The 27,096-nt window shown below is 41.4% G+C and overlaps 2 protein-coding genes across 5 annotated transcripts in view; one reads left to right on the forward strand and one right to left on the reverse strand.

Moving 5' to 3' along the window:
- Window positions 1–1,283: 1,283 nt before the first annotated feature.
- FAM72A (family with sequence similarity 72 member A) lies at window positions 1,284–10,512 on the reverse strand. Its single transcript, XM_039533205.1, has 4 exons — window positions 10,106–10,512; window positions 4,075–4,152; window positions 2,539–2,663; window positions 1,284–1,498 (listed from the first exon to the last, which is right to left on the reverse strand). Exons 1-4 carry the CDS (start codon window positions 10,255–10,257, stop codon window positions 1,404–1,406), a joined length of 450 nt encoding a protein of 149 aa, XP_039389139.1. The 5' UTR covers window positions 10,258–10,512; the 3' UTR covers window positions 1,284–1,403.
- A 637-nt stretch (window positions 10,513–11,149) lies between these two features.
- SRGAP2 (SLIT-ROBO Rho GTPase activating protein 2) overlaps window positions 11,150–27,096 on the forward strand; it is a 218,487-nt gene continuing 202,540 nt past the window's right edge. For 2 of the 4 annotated variants that reach the window (XM_039534418.1, XM_039534420.1), the window contains exons 1-2: window positions 11,150–11,294; window positions 13,565–14,102. In XM_039534418.1, coding sequence (XP_039390352.1) covers window positions 14,036–14,102 — 67 coding nt within the window. In that variant the 5' untranslated portion in view covers window positions 11,150–11,294; window positions 13,565–14,035. Of the gene's footprint in view, window positions 11,295–11,317; window positions 11,452–13,564; window positions 14,103–27,096 lie in introns of those variants that run through there. The other 2 variants (XM_039534419.1, XM_039534421.1) reach the window with 2 other exon arrangements.

Below are 27,096 nucleotides of genomic sequence, written 5' to 3' on the forward strand. Positions count from 1 at the left end.
CAGAAATCTTCCCATTAAATATTTCTGTTCTGAAGTAAATGTCTATCTTTCTAAAAGTTGTTGGTCAGATGTTTTTCCTTACAAAGTTATTCTCTTAGAACCTCCTAGCCTTAGAAACAAGAAAACTTTTCATTTGAGAATGTAAACTTGCTGAAGCAGTTAATTTTGTAGCTGCAAGCAGAACAGTACTTTTGAAGCCAAATTTCACTCCAAACCATGTCTGGCTGCCTCCTTTCCACCTTCCACCACCGACTCTGTGGGGATTACCCACCTTCCATCAGCACAGGAGCCAGATGGAGATTTTATTGAATCTGGCCCTAAACTTGTCACACATGCTACTCCAGCATCATACTTACTGCTCCTCTCATTTAATACTGACAAAATACACAAACATAATTACATATTATTTTGCTTGGAAACTATGCCTTTTCTCCTTCTTGCAGTTTTTCACTGCAATAGGGAGACTTCTACAGAGCAAGAGGAGTTTGTCACCTGTGTAACATTTCTTAAGAATAGTTATGCTAATATTTCATTGAACATGATTCATTTCCATTTAAAGCAGGGAAGTGTGCCAGTTCCCAGCACCACTTCCTTATTTACCATTTGTCGGCCATTCTGTTCACTGGCAGCAAAACTCGCTCTATAAATTTCTTATGCAGTTTAGTTTTTAGCAGAACTGAGTACTTAGTACGCTCTGAAAAAAACTCAGGTAAGAGACCCAGGTTCAGGAGCATCCCAACACTCATCTCTCTAGGGGTTTCAAAAGCAAACAGCTCCAAAGCAGGATGAAGACAGGTAGCTGTACAGTTTCAGCAATCCCTGCTAGACCACTCTTTCGACAGCATGGATTGTGGCCTCAAAGGAGACTGTGCATATACCACCTTCTTGGCTATGGATGGAATGGGAAGAGAGAAAAGGCAGAGTCCAGAAGGAGGCATAACTGGAGCCCATAGAATTCTCTTCTTAATGTCACAGCTCACCCAGAGTAACTATTCCTAAATAGCACTACCCTAAAGGTAAAAATTAAATTCCTTTCAGTGATACCAAGACTTTTGATCCACAACCGAGCTGTTATTTAGGAAGGAAAAACAAGCAGCAGCTGGTACTTGTAAAAGTGTCATTTTCCTTACCTGCAGCTGTTAAGACTTAGAACTATAAGAACAAAATAGCCCTAAAACTAGAGGTAGCGGCCATCTGTATGTCATTCATTTTCAAGATAGGCGCATTTTAAAGCTGAGAGGGATTCTTATAAGGCATGTTACATTGGACTAAGACAGCTTATACCCTTTTTGAAAAACAGTTTGCCAGCCTTCCCGTTTACTGTATTGCTTGAGTTTGTACATTAAGACAGTGGGAAGAAAGCTGCAATACAAGGTAACAAGGGAATACACTGCTGATAATATTTATCTGATATACTCCTCCTCAGAGATGCCAGACAGGTCTTCATCAGTGCTTTCATCCAAATCTGGTAAATTGCCCCAAAGCAGTAAATTCACACCTGGAAAAAAAGGATTGTAAATAACTTAATTTGTATTCTGACCTTGTTTGAGTTAGATTAAAAACTGAATTCATTGCCACAAAATGAATGGCTCTAGTCCTTGAAAAACCTATTAGATGAAATAACCTAGACCTAGGCAATGTTGTCTTATTTTCTATTTTTATTCAAAAAGGATCGTTAGAAATATCCTTTTGAACTAGACGATAGTAGTAAGTCCTGTATGAAGAGTTATATGAAATAATCATGTTGCTATTGGTAATCCCCTTACGGCCGGGTTACATTAATTGTGTTGGTTTGAGGCATAGATGACACTGTGAAAATGTTTAAACTAACTAATCTTGTGTATGAGAAACAGAAATATAGATGGTCTAGTAAAAGGCCACATACTTTGGGAAGACCCAGAAGGACTGATTATGCTAGATACTTGTAGTTTGTGTGCCAAGTAGTTGTTTAAAAGGAACTCAAGCGAACTAAATAGTAAGAGCTTGTATCAGTTGTAACCTCAGCCTAAGCTAATAGGGATCAACAGAAAAAAGTTATAGGGTCACAGTGACAACACAGCTCAACTCAGAATAACAGTCAGTGGAGGGTTGCTTAATAGCACAGTGAAGCTACACACACTACTATAAATAGTATCCTGTGGCTCTGCATTCACACTTGTATTTGTGCAGTTTGCATAATAATATTGCCTCAGAAAATCCCGATTCCCCTCAGCAAGAGGCTAGAGGAAATTTTCTGATCAATTAATCTTACAGCCTGGTGAGTTGTTTTTTATATAAAGCCACACAAACTTGAGGTAGCCTAATATTGCATTTTAGATACGTTAAGCTCCAGGTGACATGAATAGTTTCCTCATACAGCATTCCTTCCCCCACAAGCCTCTCTGCTGGAAAGGCAACTCACTATAGACTTGCTATATACCTTAAGTAAACAGCATATGCTTTGAGACACCTTGCTATGGGGGGAGAGGGAGGAAGTTGTCAGTTAACTCTCCGGTGAGTTAAATAGAACTTCCCTGTTCAGAATAAAGAGTTCCTTACCAGAGGAGTCTAGTCTGTTTATACCAAAGACTGCTTGGCTGTGAAACATCCAGAAATGGCCATTGTTACAGGACAGCAGGCAAGGTTTGCATGGAGCAATCACATGGTAACCTACAACATTGCCACTAGAACAGCAAACAAACAAAATAATGATCATGTATGTTCGTGGATGAAAGCCAGTTTGCAATGAAGAACCAACTAAGCTTAATGTTAAACAGGATCTAACGACTTTACCAGGCAAATTGGTATAATATTCTTATCTACGGAAAATTAAAGGCGAGTTTTTAAACAAGTGGTGCAAAAAGTGTCTGAATATATTTACTTAGAGAAAGAGGGTGTGTGTGGAGTTGCACAAGATTTATGTTTCTGAGACAGGGAGTCTTGTCTTATTGCAGAGAACCAAATACTGTCTGTTCCGTGAGTGTACTTTAACTTAAGTCAGTGAAATTTGTTGAATCTATCATGGAATCTGATTGTTCGGTTTAAAATAGAACTCCATGTGAAGTCAATGGAGAGATCTCCTTAAAACTGATGGTACAATGGGATCCATTAAAAGATAAGTAATTAGGTTATAAGAGCTAAGTAATTAGGTTGGTGTATATATGAGCCTGATTCTGCTCCATTGAAATAAATGGAAATTAAGGGTTTGAGTAGGAACAGATTATAGCCTAATTAATTTACCTTTGGTAGATTCCTTTCACTCTCAGGAGCACACCCAGAAGAAAGTGTGTGCTTTCTATTTCAGCATCTGGACAAACCAGAATTCCTTGCTAGCCAAGTCTCTCAAAAAAAACACCTTGTTATTTTTAATCCAAGAACCTTCCTGTCCAAGTTCAAATCTGAGCAAGCTGAAATTTTAGGCATAAAGCAGATAAGTGACCCCTTTGAGCAGTTTAGCAGAATTTTTTTTTTTAAAAGGAACAGTATCTTAAGTATCAGGCATTAATAAAAATAAACAACAAACTCCAGGAACTTTCATGTTAATTGTTTCCATCCGCTAGTGAAGAGCAGGTCTGCCAACAGCATGTTCTCTTACAGCAGAACCTCAATTTTATGAACCTATTATACAAACCTACTGTAACTGAGATGTTCAATTTTATGAACTCCTGAATCCCCCATTAGTTCATAAAATAGAAGTTCTTCACTGTATCTGTTTTAGTAAAGTGGAAGATATGAGTAACTGCATTTCATTGTGACTTTATTCACACAGCTATCTCAAATCAATACTTAAGCAGTCTCTCTGGAGTCAGTCAGGTGCTGTGCAAGTTTCCTATACAACCCCACCTTAGCCTTGATACACATTGTCCCATGCATTTCTGCAAGGGACTTTTACAATGACAGACTAACAGTCATGTCCAAAGGTAGTGGGGCCAAGTTTCCAACGAGCAATGTTATATCAAATTCACTTCATTTGTGACCCAAGCGCTTGCACTCTAGTGGTCAGTAATGAGATGCTGCAGTGTTGTTGCTGGAGCACATGCATTGCAGAGTGGGTACTTGTATGATTACGAGTCACATTGAAATGGTATTACTTACCATTTTAAACATGCAATGTTCTTCAGTTTGCATTTGCAGATGTCAGTGAAATAGCAGCTTCCAATGAAGTCAACAGTACTGGAGGAGAAAAAAATGTGTCCCAGGAATAGTTTAGACATTTAACATAACTTCACCCAGCCACCTGCTCTTGCTGTAAGCTACAATTCCAACAAACCACTGTTTGAAGTTCTTTTCTATTTCCATTTACAAACACTTATCTGCTCTCATCCAGTCTCCCTCTATCACCAATCATAGTAATATCAAGATAGCAAAGATTCTTATATATTCCACCAGCACACCCTGAGCCAGCACCACAGTGCGCCCATGCTAGCTTTCAGGAACCTGCTACCCTCCACTAGGAGCACTGCTTTAGTATATTTGGTTGCTTGGTTCTAAAGAAGATGCTATTGGGACCACCATTCCCCTCTTGAGCTGAGGAGGCTGCTATTGCACTGGTTCATACAGCTCAAGGGACTGAGAGGGATATCAGATACATAATACTTCTGCTGGCCAAGGACACTGGTTGTCGAGCTTAGGACTGCATACCTAAATTCCAGCACAAGAGCACAAAATGCTATTGAAGGAACCACAGGTCAGTCCCAGCAGCAATTAAAAAACTCCCAGCTTACACTAGGGCCCGGAAAGCAGGCAGATTTCAAATTTGTGAGTGGAGTGATGGAGTGCTAGCACATTAGCCCTGCTGTACCCCTCCCTACATCTTAAAATGCTGCCTCAACAACTCACCTCTAGTTGTCCAGTAGGATACCATAATACTCTATTGTTTAGGGTCATCTACTCAACACAAATTTCAGTTGAATCCCAGTGCTAAGTGAATGTACTTCAACTATTCACATAGCTGACTCTCTTCACGAAGTAAGAGGAAGAATAGCAGACCACTAGTATAAAGCAGGTATTTGAGGGCACCATTAAATAGCAAAAGAGGCAGAGGAGGTAGAAAAAAGATACTTTCAACACAACTTTGAAGGGCTTCAAAGTTAAACTCATCACAAACCATGTGAGGAATAATACTAATAATGCTGAACATTACACCACTGCATAGTCACTTAATTGCATATCTCCAGTTATCACACCAATAAACCAAACCTGGATTACTTCCTGGAACTGGTTGCTACATAGAAAGGAATAAAAGCACCCAATGTGGTGGTCATTTTTATCAAGTGAAGTCAGTGATCAAAAGGCATTGCTCACAAGAATCTCAAGATGACACTTTTTCCCAAGCAATGCTATACTCTGCAGTTTGCACTGAGTTAGTCATCAGTGCTATAAAACAAGAGTGCTGGGTTTTTTTTTTTTTTTAAAGATCTTATTCCACTGTGTGCTTTTTCTCCATACTTGAAGTTGATCCACAGTGAGACCAATCCAGGCACTGTCCTGCAGCACACTTCACTTCACCAGGTTATACATGTAGCAACATGCTTTTTAATTCTACCATCTTTTTGATGGCCAATGAGGGCTTCTCCTTGGGCCTATAGTATGGGCATTTACTGCTATACAGGGACTTAAAGGATCACCTGTGAAACTTTTAGCAGCTGAGGTTCATAAGTGGTTGATGGGATCTACAACTCCCTTATATGTGCACACTACAATCCCAGCAGAATGTGCTGTACAGTAATTAAAAATGAAGCATAATTGAATGCTTTAGACCAAACATCTGACCACCTGAAATTAGTGGGAAGTGCCCATCAGATTCTGCTTTAAAAATCCATTACAATACTTGAAACTCAATTTTAGAGTAGGCTTATTTACATCTTAAACTTCTAAAAATATTACACACAGGCAGAAAATAAAGTTACAAGCTAGCTGACAAAGTCCCTTTAATGGCTTTGCACTATATATTTAATTTTTCCTGCTTTACATGAGGATGATGGCTAACTTTTTCTGAATTGTTTCAGAATATGAGGATTGGCTGGTTTTATGCAACTCAATGAACTGGCTCACAGAGGTTAACATCAGCAAGGCTCAAGAGCTGCTTTGTTGGTGTCCCAGTTCCATGCAAACAGTCAGTCCAGAGCTAACCATTTCAACTAGACCATAAGGCTTCAGTCCAGGGAAATGGGCCCCACACTAGTACTTAGAAATGATAATTAGTCTTTTTATACAGGGAGTGAACTCAGTTACCAACTATACCATTGGTTTCAGTTAGCAACTCACTATCTTTGTCTACATTAAGAAACTTGCCTATTTACAGTGGGTGTCAGCAGCAAAAGGTGTAGCTGGCCTGGAGCAAGATGTAGTTTAACTGCAAGGGTGAACAGATTCAAACTATGTTCAACACAGTTTCAGAAATGGTAGGTGATTTGATTTAGTCCTGTCTGTGCACTTGCAGTTAAACCATTTTCATTACCATTTTACTATGCTTGTTGCAGACACCCTACATCTTTGTCTGCAGGGAACCAGGATTCTTTACAATAGGGCTTCCAGCAGTGGTAGAATTGCAACAAACTTCCAGCATTTTTACCACTCTCACTTACGGTGTGTAACACAGAAAACGGTGTGCACAGGTTAGCCTATCGGAGGTATCTTAAATCTAGCTAGCCCAGGTAACAATAGTGAAGACACCACAGCTAGGCTTCTGTGTGGGTAGTGCAAGTCTGGGATGGACTTTGGGTGCATCATCGACATCATCATCACTCAGGAGTCCAATCCTGGAATCATAGATCCGCCGTAATAGGTACAGACATTTCCTGTCAGGCCAACTGCCTGTTGGGAGAAGGTTGTTTCTTTTTCCTTCCTCCTTTTTCTTTTCAGGTTCGAGGGCAAGACACTTCTCCTCAAAGTGACTTACTGCCTGATGGAGGATGTGGCACTAGTGGGGTCAGTTGGTGGCTTGCTTCTCCCAGCTTGTGATATCCACATCAGTTTTCTTGAGATACACTTTCAGTGTGTCTTTTGTAGTGCATACTTGGCTTGCTAGCCCACTGTGATGCCTGTACTGTGCTTTCTGCGCTTCTGTTACCCGTGCTAGCTGGATTAAAGTTAGCTTGGACAGACTAGCCCATGCTAGCTTTTGCTGTGCAGACATACCTTCAGACTTGATAATGATAGAGGCTGGTAGCACTTTGTCTACATCAGGACTCCCAGCTACAATGGTGGTAGCTCTGGTGGAGAACTACTTCTCTAGTTCCTTACTATGGACATAGCCAGCTTTAGCACTGGGTCAGTTTCCTAGTGCAGACAAGGTCATTGTCAGACTTAACATCTGTGTGTCAGTTTCTTCTTCTGGAAAGTAGGACAGTATTATCTAAAGCAGGTGTCACCCTAACCCATCTTCTGTGAGGCTGTCTGATTTTAATGTCCTCTGTAGAAAAGCTATTAAGAGCAAACTAATATTGTCAAATACTCTTCTGTAATAGGGTTCCTTACATGGTAGACCTTAGGTAGGTAAGCGTTGTCAACCCCTGTCATTTTTAATTGGCTCTCTTTTTGTAAATGGACACAAACTAATATTTTCAAAGCAAACTGATCTTTCCTATTTTACAACTCTTTGACCTTGCAATCCTTCCTAGTTTTCCACCAGTTGGAGCACTAGTGTAGGCAGCCACTGGCATTCCAAATGTAGTGTTGTGCAGACCCTGCTTTAAGCTGTGTTAGATGAGATGATAGATAGAATAACTGGTTTACACTAGCATTTCCACTGTTAGAACAGCAGCAATGGTCATGTAGGTAAAGACTTTGTGAGAAAAGGGGCAATTTGTTTACATAACTTGGTATGTACTGGGTTGAGTGCTCCATGTCCAACATGAGTGTTTCCATTCATTCTGTTAACGGGTGGGAAAAACAGTCCTGAGAGTTGAACTTCTGCCCTGTATGCAGAGATAAGTTTACTTAAGAGTCTGCATGTTTCCTATTTTGATTTATTCTTATAATTTAGATCCTCAATACATTAGCTCCTACTCCAAATCTAACCACTCAGCCCTGACCAAACCATCATTTGCCATGGAAAAAAAAGATCAATTATAGTATCAGGAAATCACATACCAGGAAATCATTTCCTGAGTCACTAAAACACACATAGCTATTCTAACTTCGTACTGAAATATGTGGGTTACAGACTTTCATAAACTCATTTTTGTAGTTAATGTTTTTATTGTACACTAAAAGTATGGATTACATTTGTAACCACACAGATCGCTTTAACTCACGTTTGACAACTAGCATTGTATGAAAGACATTTTACACCAGTTTAGAACATCTGTGCCAGGAACTAGGTATTTATTGTAAATCTCAAATGAGACCACAGAACAATGGCTTAGTGATTAGAATGTGTTTAAAAAATGAACCTTTGTTTTTTTTAAATTAATTTAGCCCATCTTAGTTTATCTCCTTTTAACTCGTGCTTGCAGATTAATGCTTTGTGATTTATATTTTCTTAATATTTAATTTACTATTTAATATTTAAATATGGCTTTCCCATAGTTACTCATCCTCTGACTCCAGCTTATGTTTGATCAAGTAACAAGAGAGAATTTTTTTCTTTAATTCCTGTCCTTGCTTAACTCTGAAAGCCAAATGGGATTCTTTCTGCTTCTTTCATCTTCACCAGTTAATGCACTCAACAATTCTGTTGATCTATGAGGCCAAACAGAATACAGCTTGCTTTCCCTGACTGATATTGGTTCCTGCACTATTAAGAGTAAAAATATGTTGTTATCAATAAAATAAACAAATTTGACTTGAAACAGAGAAAGTAGTTGTATTTGATTGTAGTGACATTTTTACAGAGCCATTGAAAAACCCACTTTTATTTTTGTCAGGCTGGATGTACATTCAAGCTATGTCAATGAACAATCTTATTATCCATCATCTAATTCAGTGGCTCTCAACCTTTCCAGACTACTGTACCCCTTTTAGGAGTCTGATTTGTCTTGCGTACCATCAAGTTTCACCTCACTTAAACTGGTTGCTTACAAAATCAGACATAAAAATACAAAAGTGACACAGCACACTACTCCTGAAACATTGCTGAATTTGTCATTTTTACCAGAATTATAAAATCAATTGGAATATAAATATTGTACTTACATTTCCTTTTATAGTATATAAAGCCGTATAAACAAGTCATTGTCTGTATGAAATTCTAGTTTGTACTGACTTTGCTAGTGCTTTTTATGTAGCCTGTTGTAAAACCAAGCAAATATCTAGATGAGTTGATGTACCCCTGAGGGTACGCAGAGGTCTTCCAGGGGGCACATGTACCCCCTGGTTCAGAACCACTGATCAAAGTCACTAGCTGGGAGAGTGTGTGGCCTTAAGGGTAGAGGATCAGGGGTGAGATGCATTTCCAGATCACATGTGACATCTTGTAGCAAATCACTTAAGGGACATGGGTTAGGTTTAAAATAATTTTCATGTATATTCTTTCTTTGTTACTAACTCTTGAACAACAATTGTAGAAAGTAATCCAGATTTTTCTATCATTTACACTACTTATTTGCAGTCCACCAAGCTTAACTGTTGGAAACATCCTACTAGTCTGGGGCAAAGCCCCCCAAGTTTATATTGCACCTGTCTGGAGGTGTAACCCTACTACAAACAAAAATAGACTAGATACTGACTTGAAACAAGAGTGAAACTGACACTTTCAAGTCACTTTCACTTCTGTTTAAAGGTTAGTTACTTTCCAGAAGGCTCTTAAATACAGCCCTACACTGATTGTCACAGGAAAATATTTAAAGCCAAACACCAAGAAAATTCCACATTTCAAAGTTGAGAAAAAATGAGTCTTGTTTATTATTTAGAGTTTGTATATATGTATTTTTAAAGTACCATTCTTTGTTTGGACTGTTCCTCAGTTCCTGTTTCTGTAAAATGGAAATAATAATGCTTGCTTACCTACCATATACAATTATAAGGAGTAGATTGAGATCTGGGGGGTAGGAACTGGGCCTTCTTAATGGTCTGCATGGTACCTAACACAATGGAGTATTCCTACTGATTAAGGTTGTTGGGGGCTACTGTACCATTAGTCAGCTGTTGCGATGCCTGCAGGTGGCAAAGGAAGAGGACTTACCTGGTGGGTGGGATGTCGGTGGAGTACAGGTCGATCTCTGTGTTTGCCAGCAGCACGGCCTTCATCCCCCGCGAGCTCAGCACCTGCTGGCAGAATCTGCAGCAGAGCACGGACACACACCTGTCCTTGAAGGTGAAACCACTAGTGGACATGATGGCTCTGGACCGAAAGGGTCTGTCCCCTCTTCCCAGAGAGCGCTGAGGGTGCTCCTTGCTTCTCTGAGGGCAAACTGACCACCAGGTCCCTTTAGCTGCTCCTGTCCCACCCCACTTCTTCAGCTCCCTCTCTCTCAGGATCCTTGCCCCAGGGACTGTTCCACTTCAGCTGCTTTTCCCACACTCACTGCCCCCTCCTTCAGGGGCCAGCCCTATAGCTGCACCCCTCCCTTCCCCTGGAGATTGACTCCCCTTTCCCACCCTGCTGCCCCCTCCCGGCTCCAACACCCCCCCCCTCTGTAAACCCTGTACTCCCCCCGCACTACGAGCCCTGTAGTCCCCCCCTCCTTACCAGTGGGGGCCTTGTGCTCACCCCTACCACTGCCCCCCCGCGCCTTGTGCTTCTTCCTCTCCCGCTACTGGGGGCCCTGTCCTCCTCCCCACTCCTCCTTTTCCCCTACCAGTGGGGGCCCTGTGCTCCCCCCACTTCCCCGCCGCCACCACCCAGGACCCACTGGTTCTTCTCCCGCCCCCACCACGGGGTACCCTATGCTCCCCCTGCTGCCCCACCCCCACAGCCCCTGCTAGGGGCCGTCCCCCCTTCTCTTTGCCCTGGGCCGACTGAGTCGCCTGCGTCAGCCCTGCTGCCGTTAGACCCTCAACGAGCCCCTGGCTTCAGAACTGTCAGACTCCGTTTGAATCCCTGTCCTCGCTTCCCATTGGAAGAGAGCCAACACTCCCCTAGAGCCCGATTGGGAGGATGGGGGCAAGATCCGCCTCCCAGAGCAGCTAGGACCCGTCCCCCTCAGCCCCTAATTGGAGGAGCCGTGAGACAGAGGCGGGAGAGGGAGCACAGTAGAACGCTACTATTGGTTAGTAGGATTGTCACTCCGATTCATCCCAGCTGCTGATTGGTGGAGGCAGACGAGGGGGCGGGGTGGGTGAGCTTGCGCTGCGGAGGAAACTGACCGCGGGAGCCGTAGCTGGAGAGCCTCGGCTCATGGAGGAGGGGATTTGGCTGCGCCGCGCTGCAGGTAAGAGCTCCGCCCGGGGTTGAGGCGTGTGTCGCGCAGACCTCCGTCCTACCATAGGCCTGCCCAGCCCATAATACTCCCGTCCCCCGAGGAGACCCGCGCAGCTCCAGCCCGGGGTGGTCGGCACCGGCGCGAGCCTATTGCTGTTCCCCAGCCGGTAAATCTCCCTGTCTCGTCCAGAGCACCCCGCGCCGCTCCTTCGCGCAGGCAGAGCACCATAGCCCCACGCGGTATAGCCTCCCTTTCCCGCGGCATAGCCCCCCTTTCCTCCAACCGTAACGCCCCCCCTTTCCCCGCGGCATAGCCTCCCGTTCCCTCCCACTTTAACCCCCCCTTTCCCCGCGGCATAGCCTCCCTTTCCCTCCAACCGGAAAGCCCCCCTTTCCCCGCGGCATACCCCCCCTTTCCCTCCCCCTGTAACTCCCCCCTGTCCCCGCGGCATAGCCTCCCTTTCCCTCCCACTGTAACCCCCCCTTTCCCCGCGGCATAGCCTCCCTTTCCCTCCAACCGTAACGCCCCCCTTTCCCCGCGGCATAGCCCCCCTTTCCCTCCCACTGTAACCTCCCCCCTCTTTCCCCGCGGCATTGCCTCCCTTTCCCTCCCACTGTAACCTCCCCCCTCTTTCCCCGCGGCATAGTCCCCTTTCCTCCCACTGTAACCTTTCCCGCGGCATAGTCCGTTCCCCACTATTGTAACCCCCGGCATACTCCCCCCACCATTGTGTAGCCTCTCGCGGCGTAGTCTCTCGTTCCCCCCAACTGTAACCCCCCCGGCGCAGCCCCCACCAGTTGCAACCCCCCGCGGTATAGCCCCTCTGTCCCCAATTGTAACCCCCGGCATAGTTCTCCCTAATTGTGTAACCCCCTCCCGGATAGTCCTCCTGCTAGGATAGAATTTCCAGCACATACAATTCCCTTCTCCAGTCCATAATACTCAAGGAGAAATTATTCCCCCCCCCCCCAAGTATAGCTCCCAAACCTTCCCCACCCCACACTCCAGGACTGATTTCCCCCATCCTCCCCCCTTCATTCCCAGAGCTCATTTTCCCTTTTCCTCAGACTTTAATATTCTCTTTCAAACCCATAATAGTCTTCCCACCACCCCATTTCTTCTCCCTGCTATGATTAGTATCAGGAAAGGGAATACAGGGCTGGGTCCTTCATTCCAGAAGTCAAAAGCAAATGGGGCTTAGGGGGCCAAGTGGCCCCCTCATACGATTGCGTTTGCAGTGGCCAGGATCCCGAGGTGCTGGGAGGTTTTGCAGTCAGCATTGGGGAGCTCCGGTGGCTTCTCCATGTATTTTTTGGGATAGCTTTAAATATGTGTATTTGCGCAGTCTCTTTCCAGCTGGGTGGATAGTAATTGCATAGAGCAGCTTGGAATATCTTCCACTCCCTCCGTAACTAAGGGGGGAGCCAGCCACACTCTTTCTGTTTGTTTGTTTCCATTTAAATGCTCTAACCCTAGTCTGTAACCCTTTCCCGTTTCCTGTCTCTGCTAGCCACGTTGTTCCTCTTGATGTTGGATGTGGATCCAATTGTTGGTTGGCTTTTTAAAAAATGCACATCTCTCTGATTTCTTACATTTGTTACCCAGAATAACTTCTGACACCCACCCCCCCCGCCCCTCCAATTGTGCCCTGACTTCCTCCTGCTGGGAGATTTGCATCTGCCTTGCACATGCTGGGCTGCGTTTCCCCTGGCTCCAAATCAGCTTTGATGTCTGGAGGAGATACCTATATTTCTGGATGGGGGGGAGGGGGGAACCAAACTGTTGTAATAATAATATATAATAAAAAAGCTGCCACGTCTGTTGAATCAAAGGCTGCTGTTTTAGCTATGCCAGAGGGGATTAATCTTGTTTATGCAATGGTTTGTGGATTCATTTTTGAGCTCCTGCAGTTCATGTAATTTAGGGATTTGGGTCTAATTTTTCAACATATCATGTTGCTGCTTCTCCAGTACCTCTCTTTCTCCCTGTATTGCTCATTTAGAGAAGTGATTTTTGCACAGGCTAGTTTCCTTTTACTCTCACCTCTTTTTCCCTGGGGACTGAGCTTTCCCAATGAGATTTTTTTTTTTTTTTTAGGGGCGTACTTGCTACGATGCAGGCATTTTATCTTGCTTACCTGGGTGATGTACACATGTAGTAATAAGCTGCAGTTTAAAGAGGAATTTGCAGTACTGCAGCAGCTCCTTTAAATCACAAATTTTGTCCTTGCATGTTGTAACTGACAATTTAATTTTTTTAAAATATTTTTTTATTTACAGGCAACAAAACCAAAGAAAGCAACATCTGATCCTTCATTTCTACTCCCATTTGGGATTTTATTTGCATCATCTTTGAGCCTATTTAAAAAAAAAGAAAAGGCAAACCAAACCCACACAAAACATGTTGTGCGGAAGGACTTCCACTCCCTGACTGTGCTATTAATGTTAATAATCAGGAAAAGCCTTTGGGGGCTACATGAGCTCTTGTCTGAAGCTTGCTGCTGCTGCTAAGGGTTTTGGTGCAGGGAAACAAAACTGCCTTTTCCACCCGCTGATTTCCTAACATCTGCATGTTTCTGCTGCCGCACTCGTTCTCACACCCTCTTCCCATGGACTGATTTTTTTTTTTTTTGTTATTGAGGGGTGGAAGGACAAGAAACCAGGGCATTTCTTTGGGAGAAACAAAATTGCATTTATTTGTTGTATTCTGGTGGATCTGTTCTGAGGTTAATCTTTTTGGAAAGGAAAAACATGACGTCGCCAGCTAAATTCAAAAAGGATAAGGAAATCATAGCTGAATATGACACTCAGGTCAAAGGTAGGAATAATTTTACATCTTTCTATATTGTTACAGTTTTGACTTGCTAATGCAGGCATGTGCACTAGATATCTGGGTGGGGACGGGGAGAAGAATTTGCAGTGCAATCTTATAAGGGATTTGCAGTAATTTTTTTTTTCTCATAAGGGTGGGTATGTCCTTGTTGTTTTAATACATCCTAATGAGAGGAAATTTTTTTGTGTATATGAAAATCCTTGAGTTTACAGGGTTGGGTTTCTTTTTCTGGATGCTTTAAAATATGGTTAGGTTTGAAATGTGATAGGCAGTGAATAGCTTTTAAATTTTTTCCCCTTAGGGAGTCTTTAAAAACCTCTGTAGAAGCAGAAGAAGGTACATCACTTGCCAGTATTGTGGACCCTTGTTCACATCAACTCTTCATAGCTGTTGGTGCCAAAAAGCTATTATAATCAGGCTTCCACTCTCCATAAGTTCACACTTCATACAGCTTTGGCTTTAACACCTTACATTTGCTTTGCATATATGGACCACTGTTCTGAATGTAATTGGCATTGCAAATGCCAATTACAACTTTATATATTCCAAAGGAGTGTGTGTTGGTGAGAATGAGTTTTAAGGCTTGATGAGGACATCACATGCCCTCAGTGATAGAGGGTGGTGAAATGCTAATGATAACACTTTTGTTTGTAAAGTTTTTCAAGATAATTTTTGTGGAAAATATTCTTTGTGCTTGTGACTTGGCAAATGGTTGCTAGTGGGAAATCAACTGCATTTAGCTTGTTGTCTAAAACTTGTTTGGTACATTGATAGTGTGTGTGCGTAGAGGAGGGGGAGATGGCCTTGGGGTTGAGGCAGAGCACTGGAAGTTGGAGATCTGGATATAGTTTAGACTTCCACCTTTTCAGGTTCTCTGTGTATATATAAATATCTCCTGTCTGTGTGTTCCATTCTATGCATCCGAAGAAGTGAGCTGTAGCTCACAAAAGCTCATGCTGACATAAATTTGTGAGTCTCTAAGGTGCCACAAGTACTCCTGTTCTTTTTGTGGATACAGACTAACACGGCTGCTACTCTGAAACCAGTTAGACTTGTGTTACCTGGTGCAAGTCACTTAGTCTGTGTGTAAAATAGTGAAGTGTGAGCTGCTCCTCAAAGGGGTGCTGTGAAGCTTAATTCATTAGTGTAATGATTTAATGCTTTGAGATCCTTGGGGGGAGGCAACAGAACTGCAAGGTATTTTATATATGTATATTTTTAATTTCCCCTCTACTTCCTCTTATTTAATGGACCATAACATTAACTTGACAAGCTAGTCAGTCTAGTGGAATGTCAATAGCCAGCTGGAGGTGCTGCTTCAAAAAGATGGACTCCGGCCTGTGCTGGAAGTGAGATGTAGGCGGTGCGTTAAAACTCCGTAAATTAAAGTATGCATGGAGATGTGATTCCTGCCCCTTGTTTCAAAATGCATTGGGGGGAGGGTTCCCTCCTTCAGCTTTCTGAAACAATGCAGAAGGCACTCTTAGCCTAGAACTTTTGACTATTCTAGCTCAGATCTATTGAATGATTGGTCTGAGAAGGATTTAGAGTAATAGAAATAAAAAAAATATAAAAAAAGCTTAGTTTATTTAGCCAGCCATCATATACTCTTTGGCTGTGATCTCATCAGCTCTCACACCTGAAATTGGATCAGCTGTGGTCAGTATTGGAATGGAAGCTCTGTAAGAAAATGCCAAGGAGCAGTAGGAAGTACTATTGCTGGTTCAGGAAATGGCATTGTCTCTCTCTAGAACCTGGGCTCCAGCACAGTGATAAGGGGTACTGAAGTGTTTTGAGACTAAAATCCAAAGTTGTGACCATTTTGTAGTTATTAAAAATACAGTTGTCCTAGTGTAGCAATAACTATCATATTAATTGTGGTGTCTTGGTTAATTTCCAATCTAGTTAATTACATGATGCCTGTAAATTGCCCCAGTAGTTACATATGGATGTTGATATCTTGTTTACTCTCCTTCTGTTAAGTAGTGTTGCTAAAGGTATTTCACCCCTGAGGTGGCTGCAACAGTGGTAGTTGAAATGAATCACATTTGTCATACTTGGATGCTGTATAAATTGCAAGGTATTGTCTGTCTTGCTCAGATATGAGAAAATTCCTCTATCTTTGCTGGCATTTGAAAGCTTAACACATTCTTAGCTGCATTCCACATTGGGATGATGTAAGGCAGCTGTGTTTTGAGACATCACTTAAAATGCTTAATCCACAAACAATGAGCTTGTGTGCACGTTCTCTAACCTAAAAGTTGCTGCTAATCCCTAAATTTGGTTTGAAAAGTTCATTATCTATTTGGAGTTGGTTAACAAAAGACAATATTAAGAAGGGCATCAGTTGGTGATTAATAAGGTCATAATTACAGCCGTATGGTTATGAGCTACTGAATGAATGTGATCATCAGATTGTGAATGTCTTGGAACAAAATGGCATTAGTTAGTGGCAATTCATTGTTCTGAATCAATTTTGATGTTTATATGTTTGTTCCCTTGGTCCAGCAGCCATGATCATGTCCCTTTTGGGGTGCAACTGTGCCCATTGGTGATCTTTCTCTTCAGACTGACTGATTCCCAGCATGCAAGTGGCTACTGTGCAATCTCCAATTCAATGTTGATTTATAGCTTCCTCCCTAGAGACTAGGAATATTCTCTCTTCTTTGATCTCCACTTTGTAAGCTCCTTGGAGCAAGGACCATGTCATGTTCCATTTGTTTTAATCCAGCATCTAGCACAATATGACTGTGAACCTGAATGTGGTCTGGGGGTGCTAATGTAATATCTCTTTGGTGTGTGGATGTTCAAATCTTGGTAGATATGTAGAACTGTCTAATGATATCCCATTGAGCTGTAGAGAATGTGACTTTCCAAATCAACTTTAGTGGTTTAATTTTCTCTATTTGAAACCTAGACCAAATTTGATCGGTTGATTGTGCTTGTCACACTGTCTAGATTAGCTCACCACCGAGAGTGCCAGGCTCAGGTCAGACTGCCAGGAAACACGGCAGACACTGCAAACTGGTTGGTATATTCTATAATTAAATTTTACCAAGCCACTTTTTTGCACTCCCACAGCCACAAACAGTCCCCTTAGGCTCTGCAGTGCATTTTGCCATGCAGACAAACTAGACTTTGTGATAAAAGGTTATTAAAACCAAAAGTCACCTCAAATTAGGTTAATCCCAAGGGATTGATCACTTACGCCAGGTCAATAGATACTCTCGATCCCATACCAAAAAAAAATGCTGACAGCCAATTTCTCTAGTAAACTAACTAAAGACACTTCTTTTTCTTAGAAAATAAATGAGTCATTGAAAAGTTTTAAAGAAAGTAAAATACATTAACAGGTAAATCCAGGTTTGTAAATCCAAAGTGATAGGAGACAAGTAGTAATCTGCTAGTTTTCCACAAATCTCACAGGGTCACCCAAAATAACTTTGGGGATCTCTGTCCTACATCTGGAATGCTCCCTGAAAGTGTCCAAATGGCTCAGATATACGTGATTGTTCTCTGGATCCATTTTGATAGCTGTCTTTTCCCCAAAAAGCAATCTGGCAAGTGTTTCTGTCACTGCATAGGCTTTTTGTGTGTTGACTAAATCAGAATGAGTCTGTGGATTTCCCATTGTAGATTACCGTGACCCATGCTTTGAAGTTAGCATGCTTCTTCATTTTACAGTTCCAAGATCCTAATCCCATTTGATGGGCAATCCAATTACAGAAGTATACACAGTGCATTTAGTTACAGCAATCCAAACAATCTTTCATTAGTTTTCATGAAGTTTACAATCGCATTGCATTATTACCCTAGCCTAGATCAAAAGTGTACATTAGTGAGAATTCACTTGATGTGTAAACAGATTATAGGTAAGTGAAGACAATAACATTAACACTTGATAGCCACACACAAGTGAATTGCCCTATGCCTTTGATTTGAACTGGTCTGTCAGAGTCCCAATGCTTTCATGAGCTTCAGACTATTTTGCATTGTGGGTGTATGGGAGAAGAAGAGAGAACTTCAAAGCAATCTTCTTGAATAAGTGTGGTTGAGAATGGATGTTTAAATAATGAGTTGAAATTCTCCTGAGAACTGGGGTGGAGTTTGGGGGCGGGGATTGGTGGAGGACCCTGTTTCTCCATTTATGATGATTGAGATCAACAGAATTGGAAAGTGAGATTCCATGGCTCCTGTATGGACCATTTAATAGTGCAAGCTCCTCTTCTTGCCTAGATTGTTTTAATCCTTTCACCACTCCTTTGGGGTATAGCAGACACATATGTCATGCAACATGGTTTCCATGTCTGACTTGGACTACTGCACTTCTGGGTCTGACGGAGACCACCATGATCATTTTTAGCATAAATGTTGGAGTGTAGACTTTGAGGGGAAAAAAGGCCAATGCTCTTATTTTCTCTCTTCTTCTCCCTCTAATCCTCAGAGAGCATTTTATTTAATCAGTTTGTGGAAAGCTGCAGTAAATAGCTTTAAATGTTTGGGGCTACAGAGATCTCATACTGGAGTTCCACAGCCGTTTTCTTTCTCTCTTGGAAAAGTCACGTGTGTGTGTGGGGAACTTAAAAAAATTCCCCTATGTGAAAATCAAAGCACTTGAAACAGTACATTGTACTTAATCTATTTTTTCCCATAGTCCTAGTTAATCCATGACAGGAGGAGAACATGTGTGTACATGGTCATGCAATCAACCGAGTAAACAGATCTAAACAAAACTAACAGAAGATGTTTGGCTGATGTTCCCATAGTTAAACGCCTCCCCCACATGCTCTCAAATTCAATCTGCTGTAAAACTTGCCTTACTAATCTTTCCAAAGCAACTCCACCAACTTTCACATACATCCTTTTTCTGCCTGTTGGGTAGAATTCCAGGTGGTTTTCTTGACCTGATGCTTTCCTTTTTCTTTCACCACTGCTTGAAATCAGCAGGTGACTGATCTGTGGGTTGAGGTGACCAACTTTAAGTGGTGTTAGCTGTATTCTTAATTTTGATAAGGTCCCTTGAGCCACATAACACTTTCCTTCATGGGAACTACTGTGCTACCTTAAAAAGGTTTTGGTGAGATGGGACCCACTAGAAAATTGTTATCCTATGGAAGGGGGAGCGGTAAGCAGTTATAACATACCTTGAGTTACCATCATCATCATCATCTTTAACCTTTTAATTCACCATCTGGTTAATAGACTTTTTTTTTTTTTTGTGGAAAGGTCCCTCCTGAAAATTTGAGATCTTGTTTTATATGCAGTATCAGGAATAAGTGTACAGAATGGAGTTACTTGCAGAGCCATCTTTTGTTTAATATATCCCATTGAGATCCGTCTTGGATTGGAGGTAGCAGTTTTCAGCGTTGTCTGTGGAATTTCTGTGTAGGTCTTTTCAGAACTTGCAAGTCTCTTTATTTTGATTTGATTTTGTTTTGTTTCCATCTACTGATATGCACATATACCCATGCATTTGAGAGTTGCAACTGGGCTTTTGGATGTTTGTTTGGCAATGGCTGCTCAGTAAACTATGTAAATAATGGAATAAAGTTTTCAATTATTCACTTTGACAAGGTTGAGTGGAATATCTTAAAATTTCCAGTTTGTGTATATTGCATTACTGTTTATATTTAAAATGTAAAACTACCTTTTAAGGGTTTTACAGTTCTGCGTGCATAAGTGATTCCATTTGTTCGCAGCAATGAGTTACTTCAAACTTCTGGTATGGAATTGCTTTAGAAGTCATCTGTTTTCCTGCAGTTTTTGATAGTGCTAATCCTCTGAGCTTTGAATCTGTTCAGAATGTGCCAGCTAAAAAGTTAGATCCCAGATGGGGGGACCCTATTGGGAGACTGGTGTAGTGTTACAGATATGATTTTAGGTTTTTTTTGTTGTTCTCTTCTCTTATTTGAGTTCCCTAATAATGGATTATTAATGAGGAGGGGGAAAAGAAGAATATAGGTATTTCCTACTTCACTCCCACCCTCCTAAAAACCTGTGTGTGTGTGTCTAGTCTTCTCCAAATTAATCAGATGTTCCAAGGCTAAAAATCTGAAGCCAATCAAAAGACTTCAATCCCTAATGGGTATCAGTTTCTTTAGATGGCAAGAGAAAATGTCATTAATTTCTGTTTGAGCTCATATAAGTAGGTGTGGCAGAACTCATTTTTTAAAATAATTTCAGTGGATAAGCTTATTTTTAAGCATTTGTTCTTATTTTTATTCTTAAATTTTCACTGTTGGAGATGTGGGTGTGTCAGACAATGATTATTTGATAGTAGATGTTGAGATTCAAATAGTTAACTTTATTACCATTAACACACATTGTCAACATCAGGTACAGGATATACAAAGTAAATATCCTTAAATGAAACGAATAATTTCTCAAGCAGCATTTATCTTACTTTGTCTATCTGTACACTTCTATTATCAATGGAAATATTTTTTTCATCAGTTTGTCTGCATATGGTGAAATTGACACTTACTGACACTGGTAACAACCTAATCCTTCCACGCCTACTTATGAGCCTATTGTCCTCAATCAGCTAGTGTTTATCCACCATGCTTCTTTCCAAATAATTTCTCTTCCCCTAGAGTGACCCCTATCCATCCTTCTACCTATTAATTTAATCAAGTTAAACAATTGGATTAAAAAAAAAATCCCCTTGATTTCTTCCATTTCTGGCATTTGCTTTAAGACCATATATTGGTTAATTCCACCCCCTTCCCTTTTTTATTTAAATTCTGAAGAGGGAGAAACCTAAACCTAGAGTTCTGAGGATATTTGTAACTATCACTCTACCTTGCTATCCCCCTCCCTACCCCCAGGCAAGTACGCTTATTGGAAGGATGAAGGTTGGAAAACAAAATCCAGGAAAAGGGTAAAGTGCTTCATAATTAGTTAATTATCCATCTCTTGTGCATGGATTTATTTACCTTTAGAGTTGACAATTCAAATAGTTAAACAGTATTCCTTAGGAAATCTGTGTAGTGTCGCTCAAACATAAGCAATATGAAGAATTTCTGAAATGGGATGTCTGAACTCTTCACTATTAGTTTCTCCTAATCTAAGAGGCTTTTTTCTCATTGCTCATGATTGAGAAATTATCAACTTTTGCTGAAAATAATCTTCTTAAATGGACATTTTTCTGAACTTTTAAGTACGTATATTCTTGGAGGAAGCAGTTGGGAAATGTGGGTCCCAAGCTCTAGTTGAATAGGGTTATTTTAATGTTCCATCTGTCAATTAGAAGCCAAATTTTTAGTCTCTAAAAATGTATCAATCAATGGGAAGATGACCAGGAAACAACATGGAAACTGGAAGCTGGTGACTGATGCATTAGATGTTTCCATATCCTTGTAATCAGGATTATTTAAAAATTTAGAATATAGAACACAATCAAAAATATAGATTAAATTTCTTTGTAATGGTTTCAAACAGGTACATTTTGTGCTGTCACCAGCTATAGGTACCAAGGACTTGATCAAGGCATTTTCTTGTATTCCCTCATCCTCATCATATAACAGATGGCAAAATTTGGAGCTGGAGCATGACCCAAGGAAGAATCCAATTGACAGCTTGCATTAATTGCTGCAGTGTATCTTTGCCATAACTGCTTGTAATATGTAGCAACTAGAGATGGTCTAGATTAGTGGTTCTCAAACTTTTGTACTGGTGGCCCCTTTCACATAGCAAGCCTCTGAGTACGACACCCCGCCCCCTCCAATAAATACACTTTAAAAAAAATATATTTAACACCATTATAAATGCTGGATGCAAAGTGGGTTTTGGGGTGGAGGCTGATAGCTCACGACCCCCCTGTAATAGCCTCATGACCCCCTGAGGGGTCTCGACTCCCAGTTTGAGAACCACTGGTTTAGGTGCAACCATACCCTTACATTTGTAGAAATTTGGACCTGTGGCTTGGACTTGTGTTTAACTACAACAGCTTTAGTCTTCTGTAAAACTCATTTTGGATCAGGATCTCATATTGCTTATGCCAGTCTTGTCTTTGGGACTACTCTGTGGACTTTAAATAGAGGCAGGCCAATGTAAATCAGGAATAAAAGGAGGAGAATCAAGGCCTACTCACCCCTCCACCATTCAGACATTCATTGCAACCCAGTGTGCTATGGGCTAGGGATTCAAGACTGTGAAAAGCCAGCACTTAAGACCAACTTCAGTCATGAAATAAAGCATTTAGGATGCTTCCGCACATTCTCTTCTCCTCCCCACCACTAGTTCTGAGTTTAGCAAATGCATTTATTCCAGATTTTATTCCTTGCTTTGGTGACCCCATGACAACCAGAATTTTAAACTTCTTCAACATTCAGTTTACTTAATCTCATGTCACTGCTTCTCCACACCCCTTCTTTTTGTAGTTAAATAGTAACATAGTGGGAGAAATTTACTCAACTGCATTCACCTATGTAGTTATATTGAAATATGTTCTTCTGGGTCTCCCTGGATTATCTACTTAGGCATCAGTGTGGGGAGGATGTATCATTCATCACTGGACGATCAGTTCTTCACTGATGGCTTTGTGCAAAACCTGTGTCCCTTCCACTTGGCATGTCCTAGCTGGCTTTAGTGTCTCACACTAATACTTGCATACTAATGTCAATTTCAGCTTTTATACCTTCATTTGAATTAGTTTTGGGGTTTGGTTCACAATCACCACTCTACTGTTAGTTGTGATAGGTCTATCTTGGGTTGTAGTGGTGATGTGGTAAGATTTAATGCTTTGAATTTTGTAATACCTTACTTCTGAAGAACTGTCTCTTCTAAACATTGTGCCAATACTTTGAGGGTATGAGTATTATCTTCACTTTACAGATGAGGGCAGTTACTTCTCACCAACGTAAATATTTACTTTTGTTGCTGTTACGCTCTAAGAGGGCTTGTGACCCAGAAGTGCTGCCTTGAATCACTAGTGGGAGAGTTAATCATTTCTTGAACAAGTTGAAGCAAGGATTTGGAATAAAAAAATTACACTACTTCCTTTGCAAGTCTAAATATAAAATGATCATGTGTTTACAAGAACAGGCATTATTTGGGAGTGCAGCTTGTACTCTGGAGTCAGCGTGGGCATGATGTTACAATAGTACTGTGCAGTCTGTGACACGTCTAGATAAGAATTAGCGATTGGCAGCTTGGCAAGAGTTTAAGCATTGGGAGAAATAAGCCTACAACTTGTCATTCCTAAGCACTAGGAGTGGAAGCAAATATATATGTAAATATGTCTTGGGCGAGGGGAATTATCCTGAACTGGATACGTCTGGCTCTATTGAATCCAATGTGTACATATCTGTATGCTCCAGCACGTTCCATGGAATAATGCTACAAGTCTTGGTTGTAAAACACAACCAGTAAAACCTCTGTCACTGTTCTGAGGTGGGTGGCTTTTGCTTCCTTCTCTCCTCCAGGACACTAATAAAACACGGTGGAAGCCATCCGATAGCTGTGTCCCAAAAGCAGGAGAAATGTGTCTGTGAACAAAAATAAACCTGAAATTAAGATTGGGCAGTGTGCAAGGCTTTCAGTAGAAAAGCATGGTTGTATTGCCACTTCGTCCAGCATGCTGGATTTTGGGTTGCGTGTGAAATTGAACCTTACTTTAATTGTAGGGAGGAAGGGGAGCCCTTCGATCTTGGACTGAGCACACATTTTAGTAGAAAACTTCCTTGCTACTGTTTTTGAGATCAATCAAAGCAGAAGTTTTTATCTTGGAGAGCCCTTGATCTTATTGTGGTCTATGCATGGGGGGAGGAGATAAAGAGTAAAGGCATGTGTCATGTTGGGAGAATTGATCTTAAAAGAAAGCTTTGAGCTGGCTTAATGAGCGCCATCTACAACACAGAAGGCATTGATTTGCCTCCCCCCCCCCCCCCTTCTCCTTGGATGTGGGTGGATGTGTTGTTGCTTTAAGCACAGCAGAGGGCAGGAATTGGTGCATTCTGTCCTGTGTACAGGAACACTATCCAAAAGTGATGGGGGCTTTCATAAAGGCAGGCTAGCTCAAATAAAGTTTCTGCATGCACAAACATTTACACAGTATGTCTTGAGAGGGGAAGAAGGCTCGTCTTGAGGAAACCAGGTCTCAGTGCCACTCAGGTTTGGCCCGGCTGCTGTAACGCCTGGGGAGCCGCTGGGCCCAGCCAGCAGGACACTAACCACTGTTGTGGGTGAGTCCAGGATTGGCTTGCTCTCCAGTATCCCCCTGTACCATCGCCTGCCCAGAGCCTCCCCTTTGCACTGGGCCAGGATTAGAGTTGCAGTGCCGGGACGGGGGGTGTTGCCCCCTTGGTGGGGTGAGGAGGTGGTGGCAGAGGAAATGAATGATGGCCTGTGATCTTGTGTCCCGCTCCCCAAGTAGTTTAAACCTTGGGTGGGTTGCAGAAGAAGACAAAATACAGGGACAGGTTGCCTTGGTAGAAAGTTTGGAATTCACTAAGCTAGAGCTCTGACTATACCAGGTTTCTCTTACTGCAGTTGGATAAGAGCTGGCAGTCCTGTGGCTCAACTTCTTTAACTGTAATGGTGCGATCTGGCCTGCCAGCCCACATTTTTTATAGGATATATATATATATATATAAAATGTCTAAGATTTTATCTTTGTAAACTTTTAAACTCAAGTTTACTTGCCAATGCTGTCATTTGAAAGAATAACCCAGGCAACTCTCTCTCATCCTTATGTACTTTTAATTTAAATAAAAAAATCACAAGCCATGGCTGTTGAATGGTAGATGCTTGGCTGACTCTTGTCTACTTTGAGGAATAGGAATAGCTTGTGCTGGGTGGCAGTTATTGCAGACTTTATTCAGAGATGGCTAAAGTGCTAAAATACTGAATTTTTTTAACAAGCAGTTAAAATTATTTTGGGATCCCATTTATTTCTATAAAATAAACTGACTTAGGCAAGGGTGAGGCTGCAGATTTGCTTATCATGGTAGAAATGGTGGCACATAAGCAGCTCCTGGCATCTTGACTCTAAGAAGGTAACCGAATAAGCAGATTAACTCTAAACCAAGAGAGGATTTGATCTACAGGAGTAAAGTGGTGAAGTGATGAAATTTAGACAGCGCTATTAATTTTGAGGCTTATTTTTTTCTTCTAATAACTTTTTCAATAATAGCATCTTGGCTTCCATTCTCTTTCTTTAATCTAAAATAGTGTTTTTCTGTCTACATTTGGACAAGTATTTTCACGCAAATTATAAATAGAGCTTTATGATTTACAGATGGCGAGAGCTTACAATTTGATTGTACTTAAAAATGCTAGGAAATTGTAGCATGGAAATTAGTCTTTGGCAGAAACTGAGCTACTTTTCTAAAAAATGCAGAAGAGGCTGCTGTAGACGGGGAATTAGTCAGCTACCCAAAGAAAGTCAAAGTTGCAGCTGACTTAGTTGCCCCGAACTGCTTACTCAGAGACAGACAGACCTTTTTGTTGTTTTGTATGTTTTTCTCCAAAGAGGTAAGGCTCAATCAATCAAAATGCTTCTGTGGCATTGACATGTTTTATAAGGGCAATGAAAATGGCAGCATTTTCTTGGAGAGGGTAAATTCATCTGCTTACTTGCCATTGGATTTTAAATGGCTAATACAGGTATTTCTCTAATAATTAGTCATGAGTATTCATTTTCAAAGCATCTGAAGAAGTGGGTATTCACCCACGAAAGCTCATGCTGCAGAACGTCTGTTAGTCTATAAGGTGCCACAGGATTCTTTGTTGCATTTTCAAAGCGTGTGTGGAGGTGTTATTTTATAAACCAGGCAGAAACTAGTGTTTCTATAATAACGATGACCTGAGATCTTGGTTGATTTGATGACCATTCAAGCAGATCTTCTAGTTTATTTTAGTTTTTTGCTTTACTTTAAAATTGCCATGTGTACTGAAGGAATATATAAAACGTTGCTGAGAAGAGAGCAATCTCAAGCTTTCTAAGTACTGATGAATGTACTTAAGAATTCTATTGCCAGTTGCATGTTATGGTTTCTTTATATGGATGCAGTTTTCCACACATGGTATCTCGACATGTGGTACTATGGTGAGCTTGTAGCATAGGCTGTAGAAGTATCCACCAGTCTGTCGATTACTTCATCATGAATCCTTAGAGTAAAGGGAACGAACTGTGTGGCTTTGGGAGGCTAATATGGGATAAAGAGCCTTTCATCTCTGTTTCCGGTTTAAATCTAGGTGGTCACTGATGGTGACTGAAGGGGGTGTGTGTTTCTTCTCCTCCCAAAAAGTCTTGCACTAGTGGTAGAAACAGTGCTAGTGCAGACAAGTTGCTAGTGAGTAAGTGTTTTAACCCTAGGATTATTTAGTTTGGCTCAGGGCAGGTCCAGAGGACACAGTAATAATAAAAAAAAAAGCCAACAATCATTGATGGCTTGTCACTTCTGGCATTACCTCTGGTGGAGGTGCACCAGTGGGACATCTTAGGGGAGAAAATAGCTAGTGTAGACAAGGCCTTCAGGGCAGTTACCTTGTGGCTGTTGAGAGACCTGTATGAAATTTAGTAGGTCTATGTTTCTAGTGAACACCACTGTATTTTAGGGGCTAATTGATCCACCCCCTTGTTTCCAATCTCAAAAGCCAAAAATTCAATGAACCTCTTTGACTCCTAGAAGTGATCTATCCAGGTCCCAGGGAACCATAGTTTGCAGGACACCTTTGAGGAAGCTTTTATTGTTATCAGTAGAAGCTTTTATAGGGTGCCCATCACTGTTGCATCTAGGCACTCGTAAAATAATAAAACTTAAATAAGCAAAGCACCAGGCTTCCCTGGTAGTGCTTAATCAAAATGGGAAGTTCTGGGAGCGAGAGGTGCATCTTGCCACTGAACAATGTACTTGAAAGACATAACATGTCAGAGTTATCAAGAAACTGAAGTACACTGTTTTGTTCTGGAATACCCAAGAAAACTAGTGACATACAATAGACAACAGTTCACTGTGGCAGAATTTACTCTCTC

The sequence above is a fragment of the Mauremys reevesii genome, linkage group 4 (assembly GCF_016161935.1).
Source record: "Mauremys reevesii isolate NIE-2019 linkage group 4, ASM1616193v1, whole genome shotgun sequence".
Lineage (NCBI taxonomy): Eukaryota > Metazoa > Chordata > Testudines > Geoemydidae > Mauremys > Mauremys reevesii.

Bases quoted from the DNA above. Each gene is read 5' to 3' on its own strand.
- FAM72A (XM_039533205.1), bottom strand. From the start codon at position 10,257: ATGTCCACTAGTGGTTTCACCTTCAAGGACAGGTGTGTGTCCGTGCTC. The intron at 4,153-10,105 runs GTAAGTCCTCTT...TTTCTCCTCCAG, and splicing joins ACCGACATCCCACCCACCAG to TACTGTTGACTTCATTGGAA. The intron at 1,499-2,538 runs GTAAGGAACTCT...CTTTTTTTCCAG, and splicing joins AAACAGACTAGACTCCTCTG to GTGTGAATTTACTGCTTTGG.